Here is a 20,521-nt window from a genome sequence, read left to right on the forward strand (position 1 = left end):
TGCAAATTCAGATGGAACCCAAGACGGAAGCAAGTGCTTACTACTGAGGCCCTGTCTGCGTTTTGCTGCACGATAAGAAGGCACACCGGTCACATTTGAGTCTAGACGGGACCGAAAGATATCCAGAGTCTTGTCGTGCCGCCAAATGCGCAGGGTTGACAGTGTGAGAGAAATCCGATTCGTCCGTGAAGCTGTCGGTCGTAAAGTCCAATGCTATGACCTGCAGATACCAGCCATGCCACGTGCACCAAGGTCTTGGCTTGGTCGACGCTACGCCCAACAAAGCAGCCCCGAAGCACGCCAGCATTGGCAGCGCAGATGTGAGTGGGGAAACGTCGGATGGCGGGGACGTTGAAGATATTCGCTAGGGAGTCGAGACTATAGATCGGATAAGCCAACAGTGGACGGTTGGGAGCACGTCCGGTGAGGTATCCAGCATGATTCCGTGACAATAATACGCAGTCATTCGTAGAATCAGAGGGAGCCATGATGGAGGCGAGTGTTTGTTACCAGTACAATCACTCTGCTACGGATACCAGAGTACGGTCTTCGACAGACGACACTTCGTCGTGCTTCCTGACGCCCACAATTGCGCAGTCCTCCCTTGGGGCAGTCGGCTGCATACAAAAGAATGTCTTGCGGTATTAGAGTGGCTTAAAAACCTTTCCAGTAAGGGGCCCGCCTAGAACGGGCTCTTCGAAGCCTCCACGATGAAGTCACAGAGGTGAGGTTGGTTACGGAGTTGTTATAAGTTATGCTTACCGCAGTCTTCTAGGAACCCTTTGGGTAACGTGCCTCATGAAATCTGACTCATGCAGTGCTTCATTCGCAAGACAAGAGTTGGATGTCTAGACTCAGCAAGTCACAGCGGCTCCAATGATGTGTGTTTTGTGATGGTTGGGAAAATTCATGTGGTTGATGTTTTCCAGAGGTAAGTAGGTAAGGTAAGGTAAGGTAAGGTAAGGTCATTCCTGATTAGTCATCACGGGCTTGCTTGCGACCTCACATCATCAAAACCTTGCCACTCTGACCTTGAACTCGCCGCCCGGATCACGTCCAACGGCGCATCACCATTCCGACTGGACCTCACGTCCCAACTCTCACATGTCCTCAAATGTCCACGAAAGCTGCCTTGAAAGCGGCCAAGTCGGCGCTGGACCAACAGCAATACGACGCCGCCATTGAAGRGGCGCAGAAAGCCCTTTCCACAGATCCTCAAAACTACTTCGCTCTGCTTTTCCTAGGCCGCGCATACGAGAAGCAAGGCAGATACGAAGACGCTGCCAGATCGTACAAATCAGCTGCTTCCTCAAAGCCTGGAGATACGCAAGCATGGCTTGGTCTATGCAGCGTCTACGAGGCACAGGGTCCACAAAGGGTCGACGAGTATCGTGAGGCAGCTGTAGGTGCATCGCAGCTCTTCGCCAACGCTGGTGATCCTGAACGATGTCAATCAACCATCAACAAACTCTTCGCATTCACCAAGCAGCACGGAACTCGGGCCCAGAACAAACAAATCCTTCGCCTCCATCTTCCAGGAAGCCCCGTATACGACTGTCTAGAGGGAAGAATACCACATCCTTCGCATACCTTTACTCGTCTTGTTGAGATCACCGAGGATGAGGAATCGCAGTTCATCGCAAAGCAGATCAGTGAACGTCGCACCCGGATAGGAGCCAAAGTCGGACAGGTAACTTCAGAGGTAAAGCTACAGGTGTATCAAAAAAGTGAGCTCGAAGATCTCTACCAGCAGATCATCAATTGGTCCACCGATGACGATATAAGACGACAATACGAAGAGAAGCTTCTTCACCGCGCTTACGAAATGCTCGAGGTATTGCCGGCTGAGCAGAAAGTCTCGAAACTCGATCAGGTCCTTACACTTGCCGAGGGTATGGTGATCATACATCATCCTTTCCGTCTGGCCTGGGATTTAGTATTGGAGTCTCGCGATTTGGACGAGCTACGAGACCTGGATGTTGGAATCCTGCGAGAATATGCTACATCGTTCCCAGACAGTGGTCTTGCGAGGATATTCAAGGCATGGCTGAGTAGTGAGATATCACCTTTTCCAGCCCGACCGAAGACGGACGAGGATGATGATGACTTATCCCAACCTATCGAGCCGGAAGATCGCTTGCTTCTGTTCACGGAAGCCCTGGCAGTCGCAGGACAATCCCCGCTTGCACACCGTTTGGTGGGCGATTACTACCTACACCTGGAGGAGCACCAGAGTGCGGTGGAGACTTCGAGAACCGGCATTGAAGTCGTCGCCATTGAGGCTGGGAAGCTAGGAATGAGCTTCCAGAATACGAAAGATGCGCTGAACTCTGTATTGGCCACCGCACTTGTACATCATCAAGCTCCAAGAAATCATCCTGAGGCGAAAAGATTGTTCGAGGACATTCTCCAGCGCAAACCCATCTTCACTCCATCGTTGATCGGTCTTGGCTTGATTATGGAGGAGAATGAGGACTATGCAGATGCCATCGAATTCTTCGCACGAGCTTTGGAACAAGACAAGGGCAATGTGCGCGTTGGTACGGAGCTTGCTTGGTGTAGAGCGCTAAGCGGCGATTATTCACTAGCCGCAGCTGAACTCGAAGACTTCCTTCAGCTGATCAAAGCAGACGACCCACGTACGAGAGACTTGCGTGCGCAGACTCTGTATCGGATTGGTATCTGTTTATGGGAGATGGACACCTCAAAATCGGCTCGAAAAGATCGTAATGGCGCATATGGCCGTTTCTTGGCCGCAATCAGGACCAACGTTAACTTCGCACCGGCCTACACGAGTCTGGGAACGTATTATGCAGACTACGCCAAAGATAAGAAGCGAGGACGGCAATGCTTTCAAAAGGCCTTTGAGCTATCGCCTGCTGAGGTCCACGCTGCGGAACGGCTGGCGAGAACGTTCGCGGACCAAGGCGATTGGGACATTGTGGAGGTCATCGCTCAGCGAGTTGTTGACTCTGGTAGGACCCGACCGCCACCGGGTTCGAGAAAGAAGGGCATAAGCTGGCCGCATGCCGCCCTCGGTGTGGTTCAGATGAACAAGCAGGAATACCAGCTCGCCATCGTCTCTTTTCTCGCTGCACTACGGATCAGTCCCGACGACTATCAGCCGTATGTCGGGCTTGGTGAGAGCTATCACAATTCTGGCCGCTACAACTCCGCTCTCCGAACCTTCAATTACGCCTTGCAGCCTCACGATGGAGTCGACCTGAAGATCACAGGGGAGAGATGGTTCGCAAAGTATATGCTTGCGAACGTGTACCGAGAGCTTGGCCAATATGACGAAGCGTCTGCAGGTCTGCATGCAGTGCTTGAGGAACGTCCGACAGAATTTGGTGTACTAATGTCGTTGCTGCAAAACTACGTTGAGCATGCATGGAGATGTGTTGAGACTGGTCTTTTTGGCCAGGCTGTAGAGAATGCCAAAGAGGCAATCGCTACGGCCGAGAAAATCTCCGACGAAGCTCCAAACGCGTTCAACATGTGGAAAGCTATTGGAGATGCGTGCTCCATCTTTTCGTGGGCTCACGTGCATTCCCCTAGCTTTCCCATTGATACCGTACTGAAGTTGCTCAACTTGTCAGCTGACGATCTGATGTACGAGCCTCTGGCTGATGTCGACAAGATTTCGCTATCTCTATTGCACCAGAATGAGACAGATAGAAGTACCGCTCTTTCTACCCCGCTGATTGCGTCCATTCTCGCTTTCAAGCGGGCCATCCACTCTTGCTCCCACGATGTTCATGCGCAAGCGGTGGCGTGGTACAACCTCGGATGGGCCGAACAGCGAGCGCAAGTGGGAAGCAACTCCAGGAGTGGAAAGAAGCACAGTAGTGCTGCTGTTCGATGCTTCAAGCGCGCCATTGAGCTTGAAGCTGGTAACGCCGAATTTTGGAATGCTCTCGGGATCGTCACGACCACACTCAATCCTAAAGTTGCTCAGCACTCTTTCGTTCGCTCACTTCACCTCAACGAGCTTAACGCAAAGGTTTGGGCCAACCTGGGCGTTCTATACTTGCTCCAAAACGACACGGAGCTGGCTCAACAAGCTTTCGCCAGAGCGCAGAGTACAGATCCAGATTATGCCCATGCATGGGTTGGTGCAGGACTCATCTCATTGTTGACTGGAGATGTAACGGAAGCCCTCAACCACTTCACTCATGCTTTCGAGATATCCGACTCTACCTCAGTCATCGTCAAGAAGCAGTACGCTGTCTCGACCTTCGACTACCTCCTCACTGTCTCTGCTGCGTCAAAAGATCTCACCAAGCTCATTCAGCCGCTGTTTGCATTGGAGCAACTAGGTGCACAATCACCTCAAGACCTGCCATACCGCCACCTCGCGGCGCTATTCCTTGAGAGGGTGGGCAACTACGGTGAAGCGATCGAAACTTTGACTTCACTCTGTAGCTTGGCGGAAGCAGACTACGAAGCGTCCGAGTCACTTGCCGCTCTTGCACGATTCGCCTTGGCGAAGGCAGACCTTGCTCGTAATCAACTAGCAGCGTTGTGTTTCGCAGACGCCGCAGAGAATGCTGAAGTTGCGCTCGACCTGTCAGCTGACGCTGACGAAAGCGGCCTGGATCCTGAATCACGCCGCAAGCTGCGTCTTTCAGCTCATTTAACAGCAGGGCTAGCGCAATTCAACAATGGTAAGATGCAGAACAGCATTTCTATGTTCAAGGCAGCCTTACAAGAGAGCGCGAATGATCCCGATGTTGTCTGCTCTCTTGTGCAGGTTCTTTGGGCGCAGGGAGGTACGGAGGAGAAGTCAGTCGCCCGGGAGCAGCTCTTTGAATGCGTAGAGAAGAGCCCAGAGCATGTCGGCGCTGTCACGCTTTTGGGCGCCATAGCAGCACTTGACGCAGATGATGACACTATCGCCGCCGTCCGAGACGATCTGCTCTCTCTCCGCACCAAGGATCATTTGAATGCTAGGGATGTGAATGGAATCGAGATGTTGTTGTCATCGCTTGCAACACTGTCATCGAAAGAAGATGGAAGGACCAGCGTGCTCACTGAGGCGCAAACTGCCATACTGCTGAGGCCGGATGACGCGCAGGCTTGGTCCAAGCTTGGGGAAGTTGCAGGAGACGAGTGGGCCACAGAAATGGCGCTCAAAAATGCGACGAAGGAGGTTGCGCCATTCGGGGAAATGCAGGCGGAGGAGCTGGCGCAAGCATTCGCCGGCGCTGGCAGGATTGGCGATGCACAACGAGCGATTTCGATGGCACCGTGGTCTGTTCATGGGTGGGAGACGCTGGGTGAAGCCTTGAAAGGGTGAATATTGTGAGCATCTACCTGTAGTTTAGACGATGAGAGACGATAAATGGTAAATGTCGACACGCCTTTGAAGATGCCAATTTTCCGACGATACAGTGTTGTATCGCTGTAGACGGCAGCCTTTTTGTCACCAAGAAAGGTTGGTCATTGTCTGCAGATGCATGTCGCTAACGAAATCATACCGCAATGACTATTAGTCTTAGAGGGGTGAGTATGGCTGATGGTGCTATGATGTTATTGAAGCTCGTTGTCCGGAACTACCGTGACAGCTGAACTACCTGCAAATTGTGCAGAAAATAAATTGATTGGGCGAGCGATGTAATTGAATGCCAGGAAACCAGTAAATACATAAATTTTAGGCCATCAACGCCGACTCTGGCACTCTCAGTACCCTTGACTTGATCGAGGCCTCTGTCGTCAGCCCCAACAAGAGATAGTCACTACCCCAACCCTAACCCTGAGACGGAGACTAAGTTTCGGCAGGTCGCGATGAAGCCGCGTCGCAAAGACAACAACATCGCGTTTGATATCACCATGGATGACTGGACGGCTTCGGCACTTTTCTCGCCGTCAAAGGCGCGAGCACAACAGGCGCAGGCCAAGGACTGGAATGCCGTTGAGGCATGGCTATCCAAGAAGTACGGCTCACGCGTGCCAACGTTTGAAAGAAACGAGGACACGCTCCAAGCACTGTTGAGCCTGGCGGACCTCAATGAGAGTGCGGATGAACAGCGCAGCCAAGTGGAGAAGATACAGAGATCCGCCCTGCAGACACTGTCGAAGAGGCAAGATGGTGTCGCGGGTGAAATTCTTCACGCAGTGCTMGCGGAGTCAGCGAGCGACTCCAATCTTGACCAGCTCGCAGAAATGAGCATAGCTCTGGACTGCCCAAATGCAGATGTGTCTACCCTAGGTCGAGATATGGTGGATCTCACTTCGACAGAATTCGAACTGGCTCAGCAAGTCCAGCGGACCGATCGCCAGCTTGCCGCTTTAAAGGGCGAACAAGCACGCATCACCCAGCTGCTTCGACATCTCAAGAGCGAAGATTTCCAAGCTCCTGCCGATACCGTGGAAAACACCGCCGAGTGGGCAAGAATGTCTAAGCAGCTCAAAGCCAAAATCTCCGAATATGAAGAACGCCTCAGTACTTCGCGACCCGTGTCACGGTCCAATGGCGTCGAGAACTTGCAGCGCCGGCTTGCAGAAGTAGATCAGCAACATGAATTGCTGGCAAGTCTCGAAGTAGAGCTCAAGGCATTCCAGGATCTGCCTGCAGACGCGCGTTCGGCCAAAACGACGCTTGAAGGCGCACGAGAACGACTTCGAAGGCTCACAGAGAAGCGCGATGGCCTTTTTGAGAGTCTTGCGGACCAATGAAGAAGCTCGGAAGACCTCAGAGTAAAGTCTCCGCCAGTATCAACCTCGCTAGCATGAGAAGCCGCATCGCACCATCTTCTGGACCTTTACACCTATTTTGACCTTTCCAGTCCCGGCCTGCTTTTTTACACACGATTGTAGGGTGGTATGATCGTCTGCACGTTGGACGAGGGAATCGTCAAGCCGACAGGTCTGAAACATAGGTGCCGCATGTCGKCCATGTTACAAGTCTTTCCATATTTGGCTGGGAATGTCGCGATGCAAAGCCGATTTTGTATTGCAACGTTTCTTTCTATGCACGACTTCCCATCTGCGTCGCGAAGGCTGCAATCTCCTTCCCCACCTCTTCACTCGCCTCAATGCAGTGCCAATGACCAACTCCATTCAATACCGTGAGCTCCTTCTGCTTGCTRCCGAGATGGTCATGGATATATTGGACTCCTTCCACTGGCGCAGATTTGTCTTCGTCGCCTATGAACGCTGTTAACATCGGCGTACACTGGCCTAGTGTTCCATTCACGTACCAGCCAAAAGCAAAACCGGTGTCTGGATCTTTGCAAAGCCAGGATCTTTCATGTTGACGATAACGTTGCAATGCGAAGCATATGCGTTGGGATCTTGTCCCAGGATGAGCTCTCGGATCATGGCTCGCTGCAACGTAGTGCTTCTCGCATTGGTCGCTGCTTTTGGAATTGTGTTTGCAAGTGGTTCCATACCATCTAAGATACAGGTCAGCCATCTTTGCAGTTCAAGCAAATTACTTCATGTCGCACCTTTCATGACAGTCTCGATACGGGATGTAAATATCTCCGGCTTTACGGAGGCGGGATTGACCTGTGTAGAATGTTCAACACCTAAGAGACACCTCAACTCCAGCTCGAGTACTTACAGGTCCAATACAGACAACACCGGCCACTCTACCCGGGTTCTTGGCAGCAGTCGTCAAGACCATAGGTCCGCCCATCGAATGGCCTCCTAGGATTGCCTTTTCGATCTCGAGGTGGTCCATGAGTCCGATTACATCATCGGCCAGCTGCTCGAGCGTGAGCTGTTCACCTTTTGAATTGGATTGACCCGCACCATATGTCGTTGGAACCACAACCCTATGACCGCCAAGTTGCTCTAGGATGGGGACATAGTAGTTCTCAGACGACCCCAACCCGTGAACGAGAACGATCGGGAGTTTGCCGGCGTCGACATCATAACCGAGATCCGTGGCCTCTAAATAGTGGATCCGGTGGCCATTGATCGTTACAAACGGCATGCTGTTTGAAGTTCGTGGTCGCTTCGATAGGATTGTTGTGGTATTGTGTATGGTCAATGTCGAAAGTCGAAGGTAGAGGCCGTACCGGCTCGGTACCTCTCTTTCGGCCCGGATAGAGTACTCTCGGCACAAACTTCTAGCTCCCAAAGCGAACAATATCTCCACACGATCCCCACAAGTCGGATACTTCTGCGACACCCACCCTCCATTCGCTGTTCTTCAGGACTGGGTGCACACCTTGATCGGATCATCAAGCTCGCCACTAGTGACCGAAAATGTCAAGCGAGACATCACCTCAGAGGAGCCATGGCTACAGACATGATGTGAATCTCTCCAACGCATTTTGCGAGTTACCAAGAAAGTTATAAATGAGCTCTATACGCAGAGCCACGCTGTGCTTTGCGTCTCGAAACGCAGAGTTGATACCAGGCAAACTACCTCAATGAGGTAAAACTTTCAGCCTCTTTGATTAGCAGTCTACTTGRAGCGAATATGCGGTGCAACAGGAGTCACCTCCCCCCAATCCCCGCACCATCTGAGTGCTGAGTCCTCGGACATGCAGCTTGCAGCAGTCTCTATAAGAGTGGCAATGGTACGAGTGCCCTTTTCTTGCTAAGCATAACGATCCTGCTCGTTTCTCTCACTGTCTTTAATATGAACGACAAGGCCAAAACGTCTGAAGCCACGCACGCGGAGCAAGCCAGCGACATTGAATCGGTAAGGTTCCACAACCCCGAGTGACTCCAAGGCTGATGTCATTCAGAACAAAAGCGAAGATGCTTCCCGTGGAGCTGGCGGTTTCGTCGATGATAAGAAACGAGCTCGAAAACTCAGACGTGAGATGGACAAACGTATACTGCCACTATGCGCTTTCGTCTACCTATTGAACTAGTGCGTTGGTGATTCTTGCTAGAGCAATGGACGTTCTTGACTGACGTATTTCAGTCTCGATAGAGGGAACATTGGGAATGCCAAAGTCCTCAATAACGAGAGCCAGGACGATCTACTCAACCAGACCAATATGTCAAACACCGACTACCGCGTGGCAGTCTCGTTGTTCTCCCTAGCTTATGCACTGTTTGAAGTGCCCAGCAATTGGATCATGAAAAGATACGTCAGGCCGAGCGTATGGTTAGCGACTCTCCTTGGAGCTTGGGGGTGAGTCGTGTTGGAGTCTGCTGCCTTGATCATGCTGTGCTCACAATTCTTTCAGATTATTCACCATTGGATTCGCTGGAGTGCAGAACTTTGCACAAGTCACCGTACTGAGATTCTTCATTGGAGTGAGTACTCTGACAGAGGATGAACAGGTCTTATGAAATCACTTTGCAGACGCTAACGCCTACGATAGGTCTTTGAAGCAGGCTTCTTTCCGGGAATTGTCTATCTGTGGGTGTTGCCAGCAATTTAGTCCAGCAGTTGAGCTACACTAATCTGGCCAAGGATAACCTTTTGGTACCCCGTGGAAGAAAGATCTGTTCGGATAGCATTCGTGCTTGCATCCGCCACTGCAGCTGGAGCATTTGGCGGCTGCATCGCGTACGGTGTCGGTCATCTGAACGGCCGTGGCAATCTTGAAGGGTTCCGGTGGCGTAAGTATTTCAAGAGGMTCTTCCATTACACAGGCTCGCTAACACCTATTTAATCTCACAGTGTTCATCATAGAAGGTGTTATCACTGTGGCCTGCGTTTTCCTTGTGCTGTGGAGCCTGCCAGACTACCCGGCCCGCGCAAAGTTCCTGAGCGAGGACGACAAGAAATTCGTGCAAGACCGGATAGCTGTCAAAGGCGGTGGGTACACTCAGGAAAGATCATCTAGGAAAGAAGTACTCGCCACCGTGTTCAGCCCAAGAATGATGGCGCATTACCTAGCCTATGTGAGTTACTCCGCTGAGCACTTCTCACGCAGAGAGACAAACTGATCGCTCGCACAGCTGACTGACTGCGTCCCTCTCGGCTCTCTCACATTTTTCAGCCCGACGATTGTCTCCGGCCTTGGATATACGTCGATCGAGGCGCAGCTAATGACTGTCCCCCCGTGGGTTGTTGGATATGTCGTGTGTCTGCTGGTGGGTTGGTCTGCAGATCACTTCAATGCTCGTGGCTGGCATATATTCGGCTCCTCGACACTTGGCGGCATCGGTTGGCTCACGGCTGGTGAGTGTGAAGCCAATATAGCGATACTCTGGGTGAGTTTCGTCTAACGTCAATCTTAGGTCTTCTTCCGGTGGATGCCTATGCAGCTCGATATGGCTGCCTAATGCTTTGCGCATGTGGTGCCTTTCCCAGCTCGGGACCCCTGAGCGCGTGGGTTACGTGCAACGTTCCGGCCATTGCATGCATGGGAATTGCAACAGCTCTAAACAATAGTGCAGYGGGAGTATCTCAGATCATCGCGCAGTGGATATGGATTCCCTCAGAGGCACCACAGGGATATCCGACTGGCAACTATGTTTGTGCAGCTTGCAGCTTTGCAACTGCATTGATCGCCCTTGGAATGCGACTCAATTATGGTCGTATGAATGAATGCTAGGGCGGTGAAAGACGTGCAAGGCAAAGAAAGGATTTGGCTGCTGTAGATAAATGGACCGGGAGCCAGGCTGTGAGACCTTCTATTATTTGCACGTCGAAAGAAACGATATAGGTACAGTGCCTCTATCGACGTCAACCAACTTCAACTCACCCCTGTCACCCTCGATTGGACTCTAGATTCGGGTCAAAGTAAGCCCGAGAGCTGCTCGTCCGTTACAACCGCATTTAGGCGAAGTATCCCCGCACGCTTAAACATTCACCTGGCCGAAGCAATGTTTATGCAGAATCACGTAATCGCATGGCCAGGGAAAGCGATTGCGCCATCGACACATATCATTCAACTCTGCAAATTCATATTCTTGCCTCCACTGAAACCTGCAGCAGATACACAATGGCTCCTGCTCTCACAGAATCTGCCACAGCGGCGCMTCATTTGCTTTCTGGCAAGCATGTGAACAAAGCTCTATTCCCAGATGGCCACAAGTAAGTTCCCGTTCGATCACTACACATACGAATGAATGGCTTAGGCGACGATGCTTAACGACATGGTTTGAAGGACTTCTGGGCAGCACAATCCCATTGCCTCTTTGTTACGACCTTACTCCGACTTTCCCAAGCAAATTGAAGGGCCAACGGTGTGGAAAGCCGAGGATTATGTTAATAACCCGGAGAGATGGACGCATGTATTCTCAGAGGAGCAAATCGCCGAGTTGAGCACAGCAGCCGATGCCTTCATCGCATCAGGCGTACCCTTGACCGGTATATCGAAAACGCACTTCCCGCTACCCACCCTTGAAACATTCTTTGGCACAATAAGAAGGGAGATTATCAATGGTAAAGGCTTCATTCTCTTCAAGGGCGTGCCCGTGGAACAATGGGGTTTGCAAAAGTCTGCCGTAAGCCTGTCAAATCCAACCCCGAGTGTTTTCGTTGCTAATAATGAACTGTAGACTGCATACATGGGCTTAGGCGCATACTTTGGTTACTTTGTCAGTCAAAACGGGCATGGCCATGTCCTCGGTCATGTAAAAGACCTTGGCGAAGATCCAACCCAGAAAGATAGAGTTCGAATATATCGGACTAACGCAAAGGTGAGTGAATGCTGCGATATCATGATCTGAACATTAGCACTGAAACTTGCGAAGCAATACTTTCACACGGACGGAGCGGATCTGGTAGGATTGCTATGCATTGCAAAAGCTCTAGAGGGCGGGGAGAGCGACATAGTCTCCACGCATCATGTCTTCAACACGCTGCGAAAAGAACATCCAGACGTGGTGGAAACACTGTGTACCCCCAACTGGTATTTCGATCGAAAGGGCGAAGTTTCAGATGGCGAGGATCCTTGGTACAAGTCTAGTATTGTGAGCCAAATGTCTTTTGCCCGTGTTGCGAAACAATGGCTGACGCGGATAACAGATGTATCTCGAAAACGACCCCAAGTCACCGCGTGTATGGGCTAAGTTTGACCGTAAGACGCGCATTGAGCTTATTCTTGGAAGATTCTAATGCGAAAATACAGCAAACAATGTGACTTCACTTGCCCGGTTCAATTCCGGACCAAACGCTCGCATTCCGCCGTTATCAGACCGTCAGCAGCATGCTCTTCAAGTACTTGAGGATACTTGCTCCAGACTAGCCCTGCACATGATCCTCGACCCGGGAGATATTCAGCTGCTGAGTAATACCCACGTGTTCCACGCGCGTACGGCCTACAAGGACTACCCTCCAGGATCGGTTGATGAAGAGGGAAGACCGCGCATCCGCAGACATCTGATGAGACTATGGCTGAGTGTCCCGGAAGGTTGGTTGTATCGACCATTGTGCATCTTCGCAAAGCTGACTTCGAGTGTGTGTATAGACGAGGGTGGCTTTAAGCTACCGTACCACGACAGCAAAGAGAAGAAACGAGGTGGCATTCAAGTCAACGACAATCCTCCCGTGTGTCCCTTGGATGCGGAATGATTGGACGTCTTTATGGGAACGCACACCGACACCCTTGCGGCAGACCATCTGTTGTCCAAGCTAGGATCGATCGGCAGAGTGCAATAAGAAGTCCACGAACCAAGTTATTACTTGGGCTTTGTCTCAGGACAGCCTATCAAGTGCCTCGGTGAGATGCTAGGGGCRGCATGTGCGTTACTCTTTGGACCCTATGAAAGGCAGATCAATGTTGATGGACGCAGGGTGCTTCCCCATGCGTGACAAAAGGTAGAAAAGTYGCAAGGCTTACCTTCAATCGCAAAGATCGACAGAGAGACGCCTACGCATTGGCTGGAATTTCAAAAGTCAAGCTCGTCCGCGTGTGTGACAATGCAAAACGACTTTGGACGCCTTAAAGCTTATGGTGGACGGCCTGAAAGTCCAGGGCGTGCAAGCTTTTAAAATTCCGGAGATGTGCATCGAAAATCTCCGTATTTGGAAGGCAGGAGGTAGGCCTAATTGTCGACAATTGCTCGAAATACGAACATCCTTTCGAAGTTGGGCCTAATCATCTAGCTATATAGAGCCGGGAGAATGCTCTGAATATATTGTGTCTATCACACTTCACAGCCATCACATCATCACTTATTGCCCAGAATGAAGACTGTTCTCGCCGCAGCTATTGTTTCTCTCCTGACTTCGGTCCACGCTTTCGACGCAGTTACCGTCAGCAAACAGACTTGGTTCGGATGTAAGACTTGTTAACTTTCTGCGGCTCCGATTTTCTGTCTCTGACATACTTAGGGCCTGACAACTGCGAGGACGGATACACTCAAGGCTGTGGTAACAACGATGTCGCATACTCGTGCGCTGGCCGAAACTACAAGGCGGGCGGTGATGGCTCATTCAACAACCGTGAGATCTCCAACAAACTCAATTACATGTCAAAGCTAACTAACTATTGATGCCAGCATTGACCTACGCAACCAAGAAGAACGGCAACCTCCACAAGCCCTGCGAAGTTGCTTGGTGAGTAAACAAACATTCAATGACACTTGCTTGCTCCGGATAGATTACTCATACAATCGACCCAGGTTCCCCTACCTGAAGAAGTACCTAGTGATGAGCGACATCTGTACAGGCTGCGATGACAACCAGATCGACATCTGGATCGGAAACGGAGATGGTGGTCAGGACGAGTTGAACTGCGAGGTCAACTCCCCATCCGGAGGCGGACACAAGCTGATCCGCAATGGCGCTTCMAACCACGAGACCAACAGTACGCCAATGATATCTTGACTTGAGATTCGGACCATGCATGACTGACATTTGTTGTTGTAGCAAACGCACTATGGAGCTCTTCGAAGCGCTGCCAGGTTTCGAAGAATGTCTACCCCGATGGTAACTGAGTTTATGGTGCCGGTGACATTTAGGTAGTCAAATGAAAATATCCTTTCGCTCTATCGAGTTTATTCAGTGTCTTTCAAACTCCTTTGTAAGAAGCCAGCAGGAAGCCAGTAGTTGCATATATCGTAAATGCTATGTATGCCATGTATCTTGGTGGAGGAATCTAATCCGATCATCTTAACCGTGCAAAACTTCTCACACTGCGATCAACGATTTTGACATCCCCATTTACAGCGCCCTCAGGATTTCCGTTGCCGTTGCCGTTGCCGTTGCCGTTGCCGTTGCCGTTGATTGCAGTTCCCGACTTTTTCGCAAGCTGTGCTCGAACATTGGGCAGCACATATCGTCCATAATCAATGGCATCGTTCAAATTATCGTAACCCCGAATTGAGATGAGCTCGCATCCGAGCTCGACATAGTCCACAATAGAGTCCGAGATAGTCTGCCAACTTCCAACCAAAGCCGTGGAAGCTCCACGAGCATTCGTAGCCGTTACGGTAGGATACCAAAGAGCTCTATCTTGTACCTCTCCTCTTTTCGCAATATCAAGTAGTCTTTGACTTCCAACATTCTGAGGGGCTGGAGCGCCGGGCTTAACTTTCCCTTTCCCGGCAGCTGTATTGGCAGTCAACAGATCCAATGTATGGTGTGCTTTTGCCCATGCTAACTCTTCCGTCTCAGCTCCAATAGGGCGGAAAGTGACCCAGATCCTCGGACGATCTTTCCGTCCTGCCTTTTCGGCTTCTGCGTAGATTCTGTCGATTTGATCTTTGGTTTCCTTGAGTGGCTCGCCCCACAGGCCGAAGATATCCGCCAGAGAGCCTCCGACACGATAGGCGTCGTCTGATGAGCCGCCTACGGATATAGGAATGGTCTTGTTCACGGGACGAACGGCGTTGCTGAAGGCTTTGAAATGATAGTACTTGCCGTTGTGATCGAAAGGTTCCCCCGACGCCCAAGCACGGCGAAGAATCTGAATGTATTCCTCAAGGCKAGTATATCGTTCAGCTTTTGGCACAAAGTCGCCCTCGGCTGCTTGGTCGGCGTCGCTACCTCCTGCAATCTTTTGAGGGATATTAGTCGTGGCTGTTCTCGAGAGGATGTTGAGCTCGCTCAACTCACAAAATGTACCACGGCTCTCCCATTACTGAGCTGATCGAGTGTAGCCAGAGCCTTTGCTGCAACGGTAGGATACATCGTGTTGGGTCGTAGCGCGATGATGATTTTCAACTTCTTTGTGTGAGCGGCAATCGTGGCGCCGAGGGTGAAAGGATCGAACATGGATGAATGGTATGGCTGTAGGGTGTAGTTGAATTCGTAGTCATCCAAGTTCCTGGCATATTTCTCCAAGTATGCTGGATCAATCGCCGGGTTGGCCAGCGGGGTCAACTCAGTCGAGGCATTGTTGAAAGTTAAGCTAATAAACTCTACTGGCATTTTGGTGAGTGTCCTGGGGCATGTAGTGTGAAGTTTGGTCAGAATTGTTGAAATGTTTGTAGAGAAATGCCGAACGAGGACAGATTATAGCTGTGGTAGCTAGTCAGCTCTTGGGTGGACCTTGTCTGGTATGGCGAATACTTGCGTGATCCTGACGTCGCTCCGTTATTGGCTGATGTTGTGGAGAGTCAGTTGTGCGGCAAGGAAACAAACCTAACGTATCCGACAGACTGCAACAAACGCGTTGGCCGCTATGTTGATAAGACACTGTGCATTGGAATCGTTTAATAGTCTCAAGCCATAGTTGGCGTGATCTTTTGGGGGGTATCTTGAGACATCAACTGTGCTGGACTGTACACATCTGAATGAAAATGCACAAAAGCCACATGCATCCAGAGCCTAGCTCTGGTGATCCCTTCATATTGCCAGACAATATCCCAGATATCGTTCATCGCCCTCGTAAAGCGCATCTAAAGACCCCAGGCACGGTTGTAGTTCTTGAAGTTGAGAACGCTCGAGTTGATCTGCTGGAGGTTCGCAACTCCCACGTTACCCGCGTCCATTGCAATCTCTTTCTTCATGATCTCGATAGCACGGGCGACACCGGCCTCGCCGTACACATTTGCGAACATGAATGGGCGGCCCATACCCACAGCCTTCACGCCAAGAGCGAGAAGCTTCAGAACATCGGATCCATAGCGGACGCCTCCGTCTGCGAGTACCTCAACTTTCTCGAAGACCCATGGAGCGTTTTCGTGGATCTCCAGAGCGACCTCAAAAGCTAAATGGGAATGCATCGTTAGGCAATGACGAGCGTTGATCGATACAAGTACTTACGAGAGGGAGAGCCATCCAGTTGACGAGCTCCGTGGTTTGACAAGTAGATTGCGGGCGCACCCAGATTGGCAGCGATGACTGCGTCTTCCCATGTCTGGATACCCTTGAGGATGACTGGTAGATCGGTGAGGTTCCTCAATTGTTGGTAGTAGTCCCAGGTGAAGGCGGTGTAGCTGGAATCAGCAGAGCCAACACCGAATCTGAGTGCACGCTGACGGTTGGCGTCCGCAGGCGAGTCGATGGTGAGAAGGATGGCCTGGAAGTTGTTCTCCTCTGCCTCGCGAATCTGTTGAGTGGCACCTTCAATGTCGATGTTGGTGTAGAGCTGGTGGAAGAGGACTTGACCTTCTGCGCGGGCAGCCTGGACGTCCGCCTGGGAGCGAGTACTGAATTGAGCATTGCAGTAGAGGATACCGCCTGGAGTTGTGAGCTTTTAGTACTCTCAGCCTATGTGTTGGAGACTCACCCTGTGCAGCGCCTCTGGTTAGGCCGACCTCGCCGGTCTCGTTGCCATATCCTGCAATGGCGGCCTGCCATCATTGTGAGCCAAGTTCAGACCAACGATTAATAGGCGGCGAAAGATACATACCGGCGCGATGAAGAATGGGGCTGAGAAGTTGTGGCCCAGGATGGTGGTGTTGAAGGTCGATTCGATGTTGTTGATATCGATCATCGCTGGATCACTGTATTAGAACGGAGCATCTCACTGATGGATAGGATACCTACTCCTCGGTCGGAAGTGCATGCGTGAGTAGGCCTCCAAGTTATTCCTGTACGACCATTCACCAGCGGCGCCTGGCAGCGACATTCAACGTTAGTGATTGTACGATAATCGGCCAGAGCGGTATGCTTGGACTCACCGGCGCGGTAGTAGGTGTATGATGAGATGTTCATGTATCCACGAGCAACATATTCAAAGTCCTGCAGACCAATGATGTCGTTGACATCCGGCAGTGAGTCGACATCTCCCTGGTTGATAGTTCCGTACTGCTCGAACGCGGCAGTGTCCGGTTCGTTCAAGAAAGGACGAGTTGCGTCAACGCTGGCAATCAATGCCGGAAGCAGAACCGTGGCGACGGACGAGAAGTACATGGTCGGCGATATGGATGGGATGGTCGAGGGAAATCTAGCAAGGGAACTCGAGAGTTGGGTGAAGGGCTACGGCATGTTATATGGGCGCCACTGCTACTTTGGGCGTACGACAAGAGTTAGCAGTCAATGGGCGGGTGGGCCTCCGCTGGTCACGCTGTTCGGTGAGCCCTAGCCCTACCTCCTACGGATCCTGCGTAGCGAGCAGGATCGTATGGAAGTTTGGACTTTTGGCCATGAATGATCGACGGCGCTCCGTGTCTCTTTGATGGTCTCGCCCGATAGTCTTTGGTCTGTCATCTTGGCATGCAGGGGGGTAGGTGTCTTTGGGTGGCTCTCTTTTGGTTTTCTCTTGCACCACTTACACTCGGTATCATCGTCGACGTGGAAGCTCAACTACACTGCTTGACATGTCAATACTACTGCAGAAAGTTGAAATAAAATGCCTGTGTCTCGCAGGGTTGTCGAAATGCTCGTCTTCGTCTTGACGGCTGTAAGCCGGTAATTGTTCCTGGTTCAGTATGTTCACGAGCCACGACTTGTGATTMGATGAACGGCAGTGAAAATTGCCGCGCGGGCCAGGATGCCTTCAAGTTTCACTAAAGATCGGAACTACGCCTCTCCAGGACGAGGCGCACGCTGCCAAATCCCATGAAAAATGACGAATTGATGTAGATGCCAATGTGTTAAGTTACGTGTGACGAGGTCAGCAGCGTGTCGCGAGTCCAAGCCGAGAGGGGTGTTCTCCTCCCGGCGATGAGACGATTGTGGTGATTGCACCAGAACACTGAAACTACCTGGGAGAGTCGAAACCCCTCTTCCGTGGACTGCTTAGTATGTCACTGTCGGCGGTCTCGGATTGATAGCGAGATGAGATGAGGTGAAACGATCCAGAAGTGGCATGCGCAGAAATTTAAAGAGTATTTCGCCAAGTGGGGACAATAGATAAGACTTTCATTGGAGAAAGGCTGACTCCGATTGTACGGCCATTCGAACAGTGCGCAGGCCGACGATGTGTGGTGGTGTGCTGTGGTGTGGATGGCATACACCATGTCAAAGGAACAAAGAATAACTTGGTTGTGCGATGGAAAGCCGGAAAATTGGCGGGAAGATATCCTACATGACACAAACTGGATCTGTCTGTCTTGATGACTCATCCATTGAGTACTCTGAGAGACATGGCGTGGATAGTACCGTAGCCATGAAACACGGAGGTTCTTCTAAGTGACAAGATTATCGGGTTTGTTGTATTGCAAAGAGTAGTCATCTATCCAAGATCGTTATGAACAGGATTGGTCAAGTAGATTGTAGCATTTTAGCACGTGTAGAACTCTATCAGTCTATAAAGTGCAATCGATGGTTTCWAGGTAAGCTCACAAATTCCCCGTCACAATGTCTGCCTCTGTCGAAGTTGGCGCATACCCACCGGCCACAGCAATGTCTTGCTCCTGGCGTAAGAAGCAGTCACCGTCGAGTGTGTCGGGATCAAAGACATACTCTCTGGCCTCGGCGTTGAGCCAGCTTTGCAGAAGTTAGCGTTCGAACGAGGGCGGTGCCACGACATGATCGAATAGATACTTACCCGTGATTCCCTTCCCCACGCGCAGTGGCAGTGATCTGTCGTAGAATGTCGCCGTGAGCGACAAGAACGATCACTTTTTCTGGACGCTCCAAAAGGAACCTCCGGACCCAATGCGCTCGCTTTGGGAGAGCATCATCTCGGGAATCGGCGTAGAAGCCTTGCTTGCTCGTCCAGTCGGGAGTGAGGCGAGACAGATCAAAGTCTGCGAACTCTGGATCCTGCTCCAACACCTCGCGGGATGAACCCGTATCGCAGGGATAGTTATTACATTCCTGGGCTTCGGGAATGCACAGTACGTTCTTGATCCCCAGACGTTCGATGGTTGGCGCCCAGCCAAGTTTGGTGGTCTGCAGAGTTCGCTTCAATGGCGAGGTCACGACGAGCTCAACCTCATTTTGAAGGGACGTGGGGATCTGATGAACAAGGGAAGCGGCCTGTTTACGCCCAAGAGGGGTCAAAGGGGCATCGTGTACTGAGAATCTTGATCAACGGGAGGTTGAAAGGGTGGAGATGGTTGAACTTGGAGCTTACTTGACCAGTCATAGCCGACATTATGTTCTGCTTGTGCGTGTCGGGTGAGGATGATACGTGAGTTGGGCGCCATTATTAATGTACGATTGGAAGTTATGTCTTAAATATATGTGAAGTTTGAGATGAATGCTGGTGAATCATGTGAAAAAGCGGCGAGGTCACATTTGGGACAGGAATGTGACGTATTTCGTGCACGGTGGTGCAATAGGCTTCCGTAGAATCAATGCGTGTAGCAGCCACACTGCAAGATGGCCAACGTTCGCTTGTTTTTGAAGTCCGTGACATTCTCTCCATCCATCGTTACTCGAGCATGTGCTTTGGCGTTTTCATCTACACGTCTACCCATTCAACCTTCACATCTTCGCCTTGATCTCCTCCAGCAATGCCTTGAGCTTGTCCATGTCCGTCTTCTGCTGAGGCCACTTGATGCCCAAGCCCTGCTCCTCGTCGGGCTTGGGAATGACGTGGAAATGGACGTGATCTACCTCCTGATGGGCCAAGYGGCCGTTGTTCTGGAGGATGTTGTAGTTGGCATGACCTTGGGCAGCGGCAATCTTCTTGGCCACGGGGAGGAGCTCCGACAGGGCGTCGTCGGGAATGTCGGTCAGCTTAGCGCCGTGGTGCTTGGGGATGACGAGCTGCGAAAAGGTATATGTGAGTGGGGTGAACAGATTCGACCGACATGCCATCAAGGTGCATCATGGGACCCGTCGTACCGCGTGGCCGTAACTGTGAAGGGAGATGAATGTGTCAGCTCAAGTTTAGGTATATGTAGGCGGGCTTTGGATCAGCCTTCCTTGTTGATTACAACTTAGTTAGTACTTACGCAAGAGGATTGATGTCGAGAAAGGCGAGCGTCTTCTCACTCTCAAAGAGCTTCAGACTGGGAATGTCACCTGGAAACATTCAATGGATTAATCTTGACTTTTCTCCCTGCGGAATGCCAATTTCTCGGACCAGCTCCTACCCTTGATGATCTTGCAGAAGATGCAATTTGCGGCCATGATTATCGTTACCTAGGTACTGTTACTGAATCAAGTGTTGAGCTGGTAAAGTGCGAGTGAGTTGTGCCTCCCAAACTCCCATGTCAACAAGAGGGGCAGCAGCGATGACGGCGGGAGAGCGGAGGACCGGAGTCAAACCGGACCGAAGGCCGATCCATCATGAGAATCCGCCGAACACTCGACCGCGTCCTAGTCGACCATGCGTCGACTTCATCCAACTCGGAACAGCAGATGTGA

General features: G+C 51.2%; 10 protein-coding genes; 5 read left to right on the forward strand and 5 right to left on the reverse strand.

Annotated features, from left to right (window-relative positions):
* Positions 1-1,114: 1,114 nt before the first annotated feature.
* Positions 1,115-5,299, forward strand: RCC_01121 (related to TPR repeat-containing protein; the record flags this gene model as incomplete). Its single annotated transcript, XM_023766384.1, has 1 exon — positions 1,115-5,299. The coding sequence occupies one exon, from the start codon at positions 1,115-1,117 to the stop codon at positions 5,297-5,299; it is 4,185 nt and encodes a 1,394-aa protein (XP_023622152.1).
* Positions 5,300-5,787: 488 nt separating this feature from the next.
* RCC_01122 (uncharacterized protein) lies at positions 5,788-6,678 on the forward strand (the record flags this gene model as incomplete). The annotated part of the gene is made up of 1 exon (XM_023766385.1): positions 5,788-6,678. One exon carries the CDS (start codon positions 5,788-5,790, stop codon positions 6,676-6,678), a length of 891 nt encoding a protein of 296 aa, XP_023622153.1.
* Positions 6,679-6,970: 292 nt separating this feature from the next.
* Positions 6,971-7,942, reverse strand: RCC_01124 (related to alpha/beta hydrolase; the record flags this gene model as incomplete). XM_023766386.1 has 4 exons in its annotated part: positions 6,971-7,149; positions 7,203-7,397; positions 7,452-7,512; positions 7,568-7,942. 4 exons carry the CDS (start codon positions 7,940-7,942, stop codon positions 6,971-6,973), a joined length of 810 nt encoding a protein of 269 aa, XP_023622154.1.
* Positions 7,943-8,596: 654 nt separating this feature from the next.
* On the forward strand, positions 8,597-10,475 carry RCC_12077 (related to putative tartrate transporter; the record flags this gene model as incomplete). XM_023766387.1 has 9 exons in its annotated part: positions 8,597-8,659; positions 8,706-8,833; positions 8,888-9,100; positions 9,156-9,225; positions 9,294-9,331; positions 9,386-9,534; positions 9,596-9,819; positions 9,877-10,099; positions 10,159-10,475. 9 exons carry the CDS (start codon positions 8,597-8,599, stop codon positions 10,473-10,475), a joined length of 1,425 nt encoding a protein of 474 aa, XP_023622155.1.
* A 390-nt stretch (positions 10,476-10,865) lies between these two features.
* Positions 10,866-12,439, forward strand: RCC_12078 (uncharacterized protein; the record flags this gene model as incomplete). XM_023766388.1 has 6 exons in its annotated part: positions 10,866-10,957; positions 11,031-11,370; positions 11,425-11,565; positions 11,620-11,838; positions 11,894-11,945; positions 11,997-12,439. 6 exons carry the CDS (start codon positions 10,866-10,868, stop codon positions 12,437-12,439), a joined length of 1,287 nt encoding a protein of 428 aa, XP_023622156.1.
* Positions 12,440-13,054: 615 nt separating this feature from the next.
* On the forward strand, positions 13,055-13,806 carry RCC_12313 (uncharacterized protein; the record flags this gene model as incomplete). XM_023766389.1 has 5 exons in its annotated part: positions 13,055-13,148; positions 13,202-13,312; positions 13,369-13,426; positions 13,492-13,676; positions 13,739-13,806. 5 exons carry the CDS (start codon positions 13,055-13,057, stop codon positions 13,804-13,806), a joined length of 516 nt encoding a protein of 171 aa, XP_023622157.1.
* Positions 13,807-13,976: 170 nt separating this feature from the next.
* On the reverse strand, positions 13,977-15,241 carry RCC_01126 (probable coenzyme F420-dependent N5,N10-methylene tetrahydromethanopterin reductase and related flavin-dependent oxidoreductases; the record flags this gene model as incomplete). XM_023766390.1 has 2 exons in its annotated part: positions 13,977-14,867; positions 14,927-15,241. The coding sequence occupies 2 exons, from the start codon at positions 15,239-15,241 to the stop codon at positions 13,977-13,979; spliced, it is 1,206 nt and encodes a 401-aa protein (XP_023622158.1).
* Positions 15,242-15,711: 470 nt separating this feature from the next.
* RCC_01127 (related to CYB2-lactate dehydrogenase cytochrome b2) lies at positions 15,712-17,170 on the reverse strand (the record flags this gene model as incomplete). XM_023766391.1 has 6 exons in its annotated part: positions 15,712-16,022; positions 16,079-16,495; positions 16,545-16,608; positions 16,668-16,753; positions 16,805-16,873; positions 16,939-17,170. The coding sequence occupies 6 exons, from the start codon at positions 17,168-17,170 to the stop codon at positions 15,712-15,714; spliced, it is 1,179 nt and encodes a 392-aa protein (XP_023622159.1).
* Positions 17,171-18,540: 1,370 nt separating this feature from the next.
* On the reverse strand, positions 18,541-19,353 carry RCC_01128 (uncharacterized protein; the record flags this gene model as incomplete). XM_023766392.1 has 3 exons in its annotated part: positions 18,541-18,688; positions 18,750-19,221; positions 19,281-19,353. The coding sequence occupies 3 exons, from the start codon at positions 19,351-19,353 to the stop codon at positions 18,541-18,543; spliced, it is 693 nt and encodes a 230-aa protein (XP_023622160.1).
* A 280-nt stretch (positions 19,354-19,633) lies between these two features.
* Positions 19,634-20,284, reverse strand: RCC_01129 (related to protein kinase C inhibitor-I; the record flags this gene model as incomplete). XM_023766393.1 has 4 exons in its annotated part: positions 19,634-19,918; positions 19,997-20,009; positions 20,107-20,176; positions 20,248-20,284. 4 exons carry the CDS (start codon positions 20,282-20,284, stop codon positions 19,634-19,636), a joined length of 405 nt encoding a protein of 134 aa, XP_023622161.1.
* Positions 20,285-20,521: the final 237 nt, after the last annotated feature.

The sequence above is a fragment of the Ramularia collo-cygni genome (assembly GCF_900074925.1).
Source record: "Ramularia collo-cygni strain URUG2 genome assembly, contig: RCC_scaffold01, whole genome shotgun sequence".
NCBI lineage: Eukaryota > Fungi > Ascomycota > Dothideomycetes > Mycosphaerellales > Mycosphaerellaceae > Ramularia > Ramularia collo-cygni.